Source organism: Coturnix japonica, chromosome 27 (genome assembly GCF_054131305.1).
Source record: "Coturnix japonica strain WE chromosome 27, WE-NBRP24, whole genome shotgun sequence".
Classification (NCBI taxonomy): Eukaryota; Metazoa; Chordata; class Aves; order Galliformes; family Phasianidae; genus Coturnix; species Coturnix japonica.
The window spans coordinates 4,256,556-4,267,923 of record NC_140689.1 but is presented as its reverse complement, the minus strand read 5'-3'; the positions used below and the strand labels follow the sequence as shown (position 1 = coordinate 4,267,923).

The 11,368-nt window shown below is 50.1% G+C and overlaps 1 protein-coding gene across 1 annotated transcript; it reads right to left on the bottom strand.

Moving 5' to 3' along the window:
* Window positions 1-282: 282 nt before the first annotated feature.
* Window positions 283-3,244, bottom strand: LOC146756361 (uncharacterized). The gene is made up of 2 exons (XM_085524435.1): window positions 1,623-3,244; window positions 283-1,250 (listed from the first exon to the last, which is right to left on the bottom strand). The coding sequence occupies exons 1-2, from the start codon at window positions 2,806-2,808 to the stop codon at window positions 1,153-1,155; spliced, it is 1,284 nt and encodes a 427-aa protein (XP_085380561.1). The 5' UTR covers window positions 2,809-3,244; the 3' UTR covers window positions 283-1,152.
* Between the last annotated feature and the right edge of the window lie 8,124 nt (window positions 3,245-11,368).

Genomic DNA, 11,368 nt, shown 5'->3' with positions numbered 1-11,368 from the left:
CAGCAGCCTCTGCCCCATAGATAAGCCCTACATCTGCCCCACAGCAGCTCCTGCACCATAGATCTGACCCACATCTGCAACACAGCAGCTCCTGCTCCATAAATCTGACCAACATCAGGCCCACATCTGTTCCTGCCCCATAGATCTGACTCACAGCAGCTCCTGCCCCATAGATCTGACCCACATCAGCCCCACAGCAGCTCCTGCCCCATAGATCTGACCCAAATCTGCCCCACAGCAGATCCTGCCAAATAGATCTTAACTGCAGCGACTCGGCACGGACTCAGATGTGAACGATCCAAATCGTTTATTACAAGTTCTCACATCCCTTATATACCTTCACAAGTTGTTATTTTCTAACTTTCCCATCCGCCCTTACAACTTTCCCAAACATCTTACATGTCAACAAAGCATTCTACAAAACACTTTTCAACTGTCCATGCAGGCACATAACCAATCAGAGCTGTGAGACTCTTCTTCTCCTTGCAGAGGTGTCCTTGGTTCCCATCCTGTTTATCTTGCTCCACAGCTGCTGCTCTGAACAGCTTTTCTTGTATTCCCACAATTCCCCCTTTTTTGTTTATTGACAAGCTACTACCATACTATAAAATAATAACACTAATTATATTAATAACATAATCATTATAACTCAATCAAGGCCTCGATTGACAATACTCTAAAAGTGAAAAAAGAGACAAGTCAAATACAACATAACAACATTACTGTTAAACCCACTAAAAAGAACAAACATGTTTGTACTGCAACCTAAGTTTCTGCAACCTGAAAATAAATCCATGAGGGTCCCATTGTGTTAATCTGTAACTGATCAGGAAAAGTCTTCAATTTTTATATACTCTGATATATTGATTTTTAATGACCACTAAAATTTGTGCAGTAAATGCTTTTAAGATGTTCATAACCATGCTCTACCAACTGAGTTATCCGGGCTAATAATTGATTAATGATCGCACAATTTAATGGAATATCATGTCAAAAAGAACCAATTTTAGAGGACAAATGTACTAGAGTATCACTAGGGGCATTAATACTTATTGACCCTTGAGAAACAGCAAGCCATGTTGGTGGTGGATGTGACAGGTAGTGCCAGCAGGGCGTCCCCTGCTTCAAGGTGCACATTTCCTCTCTCACCCATCACAGATTCTCTCCTGCATTCAGGGTCTGAAGGATTTCTTCCAGTTGTACACCACATCCGCATGGCCAGTGCGTGATATAGAGCCCAAGTGGAACACCTGCTTGGAAAACAGAATAAACCATCAAATTTAGTTCTATTAGCGTGCACTTTTGTCTAAAATGATGCATGGTTATATTTTCAGATCCCAATTAATTGGATGTAAAAGAGGTATCCGTTCTATGATACAGGGTCATCTCTTTGCCTGGGATTCCTTTCCAGGTTTTGTCTTTGCAAATTAAGAAAAGCTAATTAATAGGCTAATAACATCATAACCAAACAGTACTAAAACATTAAAAGAGCTATTCCTGTAGACTCTAGCACTGATTAGATCAAATCCTGTTTAATACACATCTGATCTATTACTAAAATAGAAGAAGCACACAACATCCTAGCTAATGCCTTAAACTCTAAATCTTGAGACTGCATTCACCTGTATGTGCTGTGGAAAATACGTAAGAAGAATGAGTATCTATTGTTACAGGTGCATATTTTAGACGGCCAAGTTCAGGAACGTGAGTGACATTTGTCTGACACAGTTGAAGAGGTGCTGTGCCACATGGATTTGTCCGAGTCGGAGGCAAAGAGCTATCAGTCAAATTATGTAGCTGATATTCAGTCATAAACACGGTGTATTGCATAGGAGAGAGGATCATTCTTAACACAGTTTTCCAATCGTGAGGGGTCATAGCGTAACTGTCACTGTTTGCAACCAAAAGATTGTATGTAAAGGCTGACTGAACTCCGAATGTTCTCACTGACTCCCTTAGCTCCTTCACTGCCTCATAAGGCAGAGATTCCAAACGGGGGACCTGATTAGGAAAGGTCTGCAACGTGTCAGCATCACCCCTTAATATTGTTTCTTTTTTGCATTGCTCTAAGACATCACAGTACGCTGTAGGGAAATTTGTCATTCCTGCTTCCTTCAAAGTATCATCAGGAGGAAATGCGTCCGATTCTCTTTCTGGATCTTCTGGACCGGGGTCACAACGATCCCCTGGTTTCGATCCGTCCGTGTCTTTAACCACGTTACACGCCGGCTGCACAGACGCAGCAGCGCATGACGTGGGGGGGGAGGAGGGCAGAAGCGGCGCGACGAGCGTCGTAGGCGGAGCGAAGGGCGAGGGCGCCATAGAGGGCGGCAACGCGGCGAACGTCGGGGGAGGAGCGAACGGCGGGAGCGCGAGGGGGGGCGGTTGCGGCTTTTCGTCTCCCCGAATCGCGGGGGGGTCGGAGCCGCCGGTCGGATCCGGGCACGGGCCGCTTCCCGCAGCGAGAGGCAGCGGCGGGGTTGGGACGGAGGGCGGCAGGGAATGGTCGGAATAAATTCTTTCCCGTCGTGATTGCTTAATCCCTTCCATTATCCGGCTCCAAACGGGCAACAGCTTAGCAGCCTTTCTGTCTTTAGCGAGAGAAGCCTCGTAGAGTTTTGAGCCGATTTTGTCCCAAAGTTCTCCATCGAGAGAGAACTCAGTTTTTGGAAATTCAGGGACATTTTTGCTTATCCATTTAAGAAGAGTAGCTAATGCTTTAGTAGACACAGTCTTATCCTGATACGGTAACACTGACCGCAATACTTCGAGATTTACTTTCTGCTCCTTCGTTAGTGAGCTCCCCATAGTTCCCGACTGCTCACCTTCTGTCCTGCAGAACGGTGCGGGTGTGCGCGAAACAGTCTCTCCGAAGTTCAGTCGGGCGACGCTGCCGGACCGGGCTCGCTCAGCCGCGGGTTGATTTGCCCCACGTTGGGCGCCATTTGCAGCGACTCGGCACGGACTCAGATGTGAACGATCCAAATCGTTTATTACAAGTTCTCACATCCCTTATATACCTTCACACGTTGTTATTTTCTAACTTTCCCATCCGCCCTTACAACTTTCCCAAACATCTTACATGTCAACAAAGCATTCTACAAAACACTTTTCAACTGTCCATGCAGGCACATAACCAATCAGAGCTGTGAGACTCTTCTTCTCCTTGCAGAGGTGTCCTTGGTTCCCATGCTGTTTATCTTGCTCCACAGCTGCTGCTCTGAACAGCTTTTCTTGTATTCCCACACTTAACAACAGCAGCTCCTGCACCACAGATCTGACCCACATCTGCAACACAGCAGCTCCTGCTCCATAAATCTGACCAACATCAGGCCCACATCTGTTCCTGCCCCATAGATCTGACCCACAGCAGCTCCTGCCCCATAGATCGGACCCACATCAGCCCCACAGCAGCTCCTGCCCCATAGATCTGACCCAAATCAGCCCCGCAACAGCTCCTGGCCCATAGATCTGACAAACATGTGCCCCACAGCAGCTCCAAACTCATAGATCTGACCCACATCAGTCCAACAGCAGATTTTGCACCATAGATATGTCCCTCATCTGCCCCACAGCAACTCCTGCCCCATAGATCTGACCTACATCATCCCCTCTGCAGCTTCTGCCCCATAGGTCTGACCCACATGTGCCCCACAGCAGCTCCTCCCCATAGATCTAACACCCATCAGCCTCACAGCAGCTCCTGCCCCATAGATAAGCCCTACATCTGCCCCACAGCAGCTCCTGCCCATAGATCTGACCCACCTCAGCCCCACAGGAGCTCCTACACCATAGATCTGACCCACATCTGCCACACACCATCTCCTACCCCATAGATCTTAGCCACTTCTGCCCCACAGCAGCTCCTGCCCCATAGCTCTGACCCACATCAGCCACACAGCAGCTCCTGACTCATAAATCTGACCCACAGAGGCTCCTGCCCCATAGATCTGACCCAAATCTGACCCACAGCAGCTCCTGCCCCATAGATCTGACACACATCATATGTAAAGCAGCTGCTGCCCAATAGATATGACCCACAGCAGCTTCAGCCCCAAGGATCTGACCCACATCAGCCCCACAGCAGCTCCTGCCCCATAGATCTGACCCACATCTGTCGCACAGCAGCTCCTGCCCTATAGATCTGACCCACATCAGCCCCACAGCAGCTCCTGCCCCATAGATCTGACCCACATGTTCCCAAGAGCAGCTCTGCCCCATTGATTTGACCCACATCAGCCCCACAGTACCTCCTGCCCCATAGATCTGACCCCCATCAGCCCCACTGCAGCTCCGGCCCCATAGATCTGACACACATCATATGTAAAGCAGCTGCTGCCCAATAGATATGACCCACAACAGCTCCTGCCCCATAGATCTAACCCACAGCAGCCCCACAGCAGCTCCTACCCCATAGATCTGACGTACATCATCTCCACTGCAGCTCCTGCCCCATAGATCTAACCCAAATCTGCCCCACAGCAGATCCTGCCAAATAGATCATAACCACAGCAGCTCCTGCCCCATAGATCTGACCCACATCAGCCCCACAGCAGCTCCTACACCATAGATCTGACCCACATCTGCCACACAGCAGCTCCTACCCCATAGATCTTACCCACTTCTGCCCCACAGCAGCTCCTGCCCCATAGCTCTGACCCACATCTGCACCATAGCAGCTCCTCCCCATAGATCTAACACCCATCAGCCTCACAGCAGCTCCTGCCCCATAGATATGCCCTACATCTGCCCCACAGCAGCTCCTGCACCATAGATCTGACCCACATCTGCAACACAGCAGATCCTGCTCCATAAATCTGACCAACATCAGGCCCACATCTGTTCCTGCCCCATAGATCTGACCCACAGCAGCTCCTGCCCCATAGATCTGCCCACATCTGCCCCACAGCAGCTCCTGCCCCATAGACCTGACCCACATGTTCCCCACAGCAGCTCCTGCCCTATAGATCTGACCCACAGCATCTCCTGCCCCATAGATCTGACCCACATGTTCCCAAGAGCAGCTCTGCCCCATTGATTTGACCCACATCAGCCCCATAGTAGCTCCTGCCCCATAGATCTGACCCCCATCAGCCCCACTGCAACTCCGGCCCCATAGATCTGACACACATCATATGTAAAGCAGCTGCTGCCAAATAGATATGACCCACAACAGCTCCTGCCCCATAGATCTAACCCACAGCAGCCCCACAGCAGCTCCTGCCCCATAGATCTGACGTACATCATCTCCACTGCAGCTCCTGCCCCATAGATCTGACCCAAATCTGCTCCACAGCAGATCCTGCCAAATAGATCTTAACCACAGCAGCTCCTGCCCCATAGATCTGACCCACATCAGCCCCACAGCAGCTCCTACACCATAGATCTTACCCACATCTGCCACACAGCAGCTCCTGCCCCATTGCTCTGACCCACATCTGCACCACAGCAGCTCCTCCCCATAGATCTAACGCCCATCAGCCTCACAGCAGCTCCTGCCCCATAGATATGCCCTACATCTGCCCCACAGCAGCTCCTGCACCATAGATCTGACCCACATCTGCAACACAGGAGCTCCTGCTCCATAAATCTGACCAACATCAGGCCCACATCTGTTCCTGCCCCATAGATCTGACCCACAGCAGCTCCTGCCCCATAGATCTGACCCACATTTGCCACACAGCAGCTCCTGCCCCATTGATCTGACCCAAATCTGCCCCACAGCAGATCCTGCCAAATAGATCTTAACCACAGCAGCTCCTGCCCCATAGATCTGACCCACATCAGCCCCACTGCAGCTCCTACACCATAGATCTGACCCACATCTGCCACACACCATCTCCTACCCCATAGATCTTATCCACTTCTGCCCCACAGGAGGTCCTGCCCCATAGCTCTAACACCCATGAGCCTCACAGCAGCTCCTCCCCATAGATCTAACACCCATCAGCCTCACAGCAGCTCCTGCCCCATAGATATGCCCTACATCTGCCCCACAGCAGCTCCTGCACCATAGATCTGACCCACATCTGAATCACAGCAGCTCCTGCCCCATAGATCTGACCCACATCAGACCCACAGCAGCTGCTGACCCATAGATCTGACCTACATCTGCCCCACAGCAGCTCCTGCCCCATAGACCTGACCCACATGTTCCCCACAGCAGCTCCTGCCCCATAGATCTGACCCACAGAAGCTCCTGCCCCATAGATCTGACCCCCATCAGCCCCACAGCAGCTCCTCCCCAAAGATCTAACACCCATCAGCCTCACAGCAGCTCCTGCCCCATAGATATGCCCTACATCTGCCCCACAACAGCTCCTGCACCATAGATCTGACCCAAATCTGCAACACAGGAGCTCCTGCTCTATAAATCTGACCAACATCAGGCCCACATCTGTTCCTGCCCCATAGATCTGACCCACAGCAGCTCCTGCCCCATAGATCTGACCCACATTTGCCACACAGCAGCTCCTGCCCCATAGATCTGACCCACATCAGCCCCACAGCAGCTCCTGCCCCATAGATCTGACCCAAATCTGCCCCACAGCAGATCCTGCCCCATAGATCTGACCCATATCTGCCCCACAGCAGCTCCTGCACCATAGATCTGACCCACATCAGACCCACAGCAGCTGCTGACCCATGGATCTGTCCCACATCTGCCCCACAGCAGCTCCTGCCCCATAGACCTGACCCACATGTCCCACAGCAGCTCCTGCCCCATAGATCTGACCCACAGCATCTCCTGCCCCATAGATCTGACCCACATGTTCCCAAGAGCAGCTCTGCCCCATTGATTTGACCCACATCAGCCCCAGAGTAGCTCCTGCCCCATAGATCTGACCCCCATCAGCCCCACTGCAGCTCCGGCCCCATAGATCTGACCCACATCTGCAACACAGCAGCTCCTGCTCCATAAATCTGACCAACATCAGGCCCACATCTGTTCCTGCCCCATAGATATGACCCACAGCAGCCCCACAGCAGCTGCTGACCCATAGATCTGACCCACATCTGCCCCACAGCAGCTGCTGACCCATAGATCTGACCCACATCAGCCCCACAGCTGTTGTATTACGCGAAATCGGACCCTCGGGATGTAACGTGATAGGCCCTCCCCTGCTGGGTCATGCATATGTAAAAAAGGTAAGGATGAAACTGGATACCTATATAAGGGACCCTCACATTCCAATAAACGCCATTTTACCGCTCACCATAATGGTGTAACAAACAGCTGTGACTTGGTCGGGGCCGTCGATACACATTCACAAAGGGACTTGACTTTCCAGGTTACCAGATCGAGGTAACAAATGGTGCCCCGTGTGAGGAAAAGTCCTGGAGGTGAGTGTGCGACGGCTAAAACCGCGCTGACGGACGCGGTATCCACGGTTCGAGCCCGTGGAAGCACTCTCGGTGGGGTGCAAAGGGGAATGCAGCGCTGCGCCTATCCTACGGCCGATAGTTCGTAGAAGACCAGGAAGACTTCAGGTCTCTGGGTAAATGTATTCCGTCATTAGAGTAGTATTGCAACTTTGTAAAACCTACTATGGTAGGAAAGATACGCCTTCTAAGAAGGACATTGCGGCCGTCATTAATTGTCTTGAAAAGGAGAGGGAGCTTTCCTCTCCTCGGGAGATTTTGGATCACAATAAGCGGGACTCTTTAACTTTTTCGCTCTGTGAGCACGCAATGAATGAGCAAAAAGATGCTGAGCTCAAAACGTGGGGGTTGGTGCTTGGGGCGCTGAAAGCGTCTTGGAAAGAAGGGAAGACTGATGCTTGGCTTGGGGCTGCTTTGGGAATTGGGTCGGGAGGCTTTTTCTCTTGCAGATCCGAAGATTTGAAAGACAAAGACAAGGTGGCGCGAGCCATCCCGACCGCACCCATCACTCCGGCTGAACAACGAGCAGATGGCCCCGTCCAGCAGCATTCCACACATTCCACATCCTTATCTCTTGACCCGCAGAAGCCTTCCTCTGAGGCCCCATATCGGTATCCAAAGCAACCGGTATCTTCTGCACTCCTTCGCCCATCCTTTGGGGTGGGGAAGGGGAGTGAGCAGGGGCGGGAGGATGGGTCCCTTCCTCGAGATGGGATGGGTTGTGGGTGTGGTTCCGCCCCGTGGGGCGGGGTGGATAGGACTAACCAAGATGGAAGCCAATCCTCATCAGCGGGGGCGGAGGCAGAGGCGTTCCTAATCATAATAACCCTTCCCCAAGAGGGTGGGCTGCTGGTCCGGCTCTACCTGGGGGGAGGGAGAGGGGAGAACAAGAGCGACCAAATCTCGGATTGGTCAAAGATAAGGGAGGCATTCCTTTTTATCGTTAATTGGGGGCCCGGTCAGGGGGCCCCGGGCTCGAGTGGAGCCTCTGAAGCAGAAACAAGTCCAGCTGACGAGCGAGCCACGGCAGCCCGAGTTGGAGTCGGTTAAACTCCTGCTGATAACTTGGAGGAGAGGAAGAATGCTTAGGATAAACTGTATTGATTATTGTCACTGTCTTTGTGATTGTTAAATGTTTATGGTATGTGAAAGTATAAATGCAAATGGTATATGGAACTGTTAATGTTATAGGAATGTGTAAACATGAATGCTATATGGAAGTGGAATTATTAATGTTACATGGAAGTGTAATTGATGGTACGAGTTGTGGAATTGTGAAAAACAAAAAAACGGGAAAAAGGTTACAAAAGAACAGTGAGTTAAAATACTGAATGTGATCTGCTCTAGCCAGAGAAGTTTAAGTGCCAGCAAGAGAACGCAAACCCCCGCGCTGCCCCTCCTCACTGCTTACCCCCCCCGCCCCTCGGCTCCGGCGCTTGTGAAAGTAAACAAATCGTTACTTCTGAATGGGGACAAAAGCAAAGTATTCTGAGTGCTCGTGCCCCTGGTTCAGTGTTAATCACTTCCCCTTCTGGGATCCGTATTACAGACAAAGTTTTCTCCCTCTTTGTCTGCAGTGCTGTTTAACCTCTGAAGATCTCTTGCTAGTCGGAGCAAGAATGTCTTCATTTTCTCCCAATAATATACACATTTAGGGGACTAGGGTAGGGTACTTGGACAAATTTGTTGATGGAGCTTGAAATTGTATGGAGGGGGAATTGTGGTGGTGGAGTTGGATGGAACGGTGGCAGCCGTACTAGAGCAGGTCCTGAAGATCCCAGGATGAGTTTTGCCCGTAGTGGGCTGAATGCAGTGTGCACACAGCAGTGCAAAGATATTTGTTTTCTGACAGTTTCAGGTGCATCTCACTCTGTACTGCATCAAGAATTATTACCCATTGATGATTTTTGTAACTATAGTAGGAGTAGGTCAACAAGAAAAAGCTTACCAATTAAAAGAAAAAAGGGGGAGCTAAGGGTGAAGCAAGTAACAATAGAAATTAGTGACTATAGCTGTTAATAACTTTTCTGAGTAGTTTGTATTGTAGAGAGATCTAATATAGTGGTTTGTTATCTTTTAAGAACAGGTGTTTCACCTGGGCTCTGTATCATGCACTGGCCATGCATGTGTGGAGCACATGTGAAAAAACCTGCAATCTCTAGCAAGAATTAAAACAGGAGAGAATCTGTGATGGGTGAGAAAGGCAAAGTGCACTTTGAAGCAGGGGACGCCCTGCTGGCACTGCCTATTGCATCCATCACTACTGTGTTCCTTTTTTCTCTCCTTTTGGTGGTTTGCCACCTCATAGTTATCGATAAGTAATAATACATTAGCTTAGAAATTTCCATTTATAGAATTGTCTAAAATGAATGCTTGAATGAGTGTGTATATGTCAACTCAAAAAATTATGACGTTACATGTAATCTTCTGTTTAGTGTATTATCAGTGAAGGTTTTGATTGAGTGATGGTTATGTTAACATTTAAGTACCCTGCAGCTCAGCGACACTGGGCCACTGCCATCATGGTCCTTGGTGTGCTTCGACACATCAAGACAGACAATGGCTCGTGTTTCATCTCGAGATCTACTCAAGGAGCATTGGGGAATATCTCACTCGACAGGCATCCCTGGGAATTCCCAGGGACAAGCATTGTGGAAAGGGCCAACCGTCTCCTGAATGACAAGATACGTGTCCTTGGGGAGCGGGAAGGTCACAGAGAATAGAGCTGCAATAGATTTCCTGCTGCTGGCTCAAGAGGCACAGGTGCAAGGACTTTGAATGAGAAAATGGAGTTCCAGCAGATATATGAGAAGCTTTGAGCAGAACGATGAACTGTATAATATAGCCCAAGATGCCTTGAAAATACTAAATACAGAACCACTAACATTATTACACACTGCACCACATACCTCTGCATGTTTACGTCACTTTTTAAATAACTCACCACAAAAATTTATATAAGTACTAACACTTTTATATACTAGGATTAGGATTGGAGCTTGCGTTGTAACGGGGCATGGTTTTGTTAAGCATGGGGAGAGGGAGATGTTGTATTAGGCGAAATCGGACCCTCGGGATGTAACGTGATAGGCCCTCCCCTGCTGGGTCATGCATATGTAAAAAAGGTAAGGATGAAACTGGATACCTATATAAGGGACCCTCACATTCCAATAAACGCCATTTTACCGCTCACCATAATGGTGTAACAAACAGCTGTGACTTGGTCGGGGCCGTCGATACACATTCACAAAGGGACTTGACTTTCCAGGTTACCAGATCGAGGTAACACACAGCAGCTCCTGCCACATAGATCTGACCCACAACAGACCCACAGCAGCTCCTGCCCCATAGATCTGACCCACATCAGAACCACAGCAGCTGCTGACCCATAGAACAGACCCACATCTGCCCCACAGCAGCTCCTGCCCCATAGACCTGACCCACATGTTCCCCACAGCAGCTCCTGCCCCATAGATCTGACACACAGCATCTCCTGCCCCATAGATCTGACCCCCATCAGCCCCACAACAGCTCCTGCCCCATAGATCTAACCCACATCTGCCCCACAGCAGCTCCTGCCCCATAGATCACACCAACATCAGCCCCACAGTAGCTCCTGCCCCATAGATCTGACCCCATCAGCCCCACAACATCTCCTGCCCCATAGATCTAACCCACATCTGCCCCACAGCAGCTCCTGCCCCATAGATCTGACACACATCTGCCCCAAAGCATCTCCTGCCCCATAGATCAGACCAACATCAGCCCCACAGCAGATCCTGCCCCATAGATCTGACCCACATATGTCGCACAGCAGCATTTGCCCCATAGATCTGACCGACATCTGTCGCAACGCAGCTCCTGCCCCATAGATGAGACCAACATCAGCCCCACAGTAGCTCCTGCCCCATAGATCTGACCCCCATCAGACCCACAGTAGCTCCTGCCCCATAGATCTGACCCCCATCAGCCCCACAACAGCTCC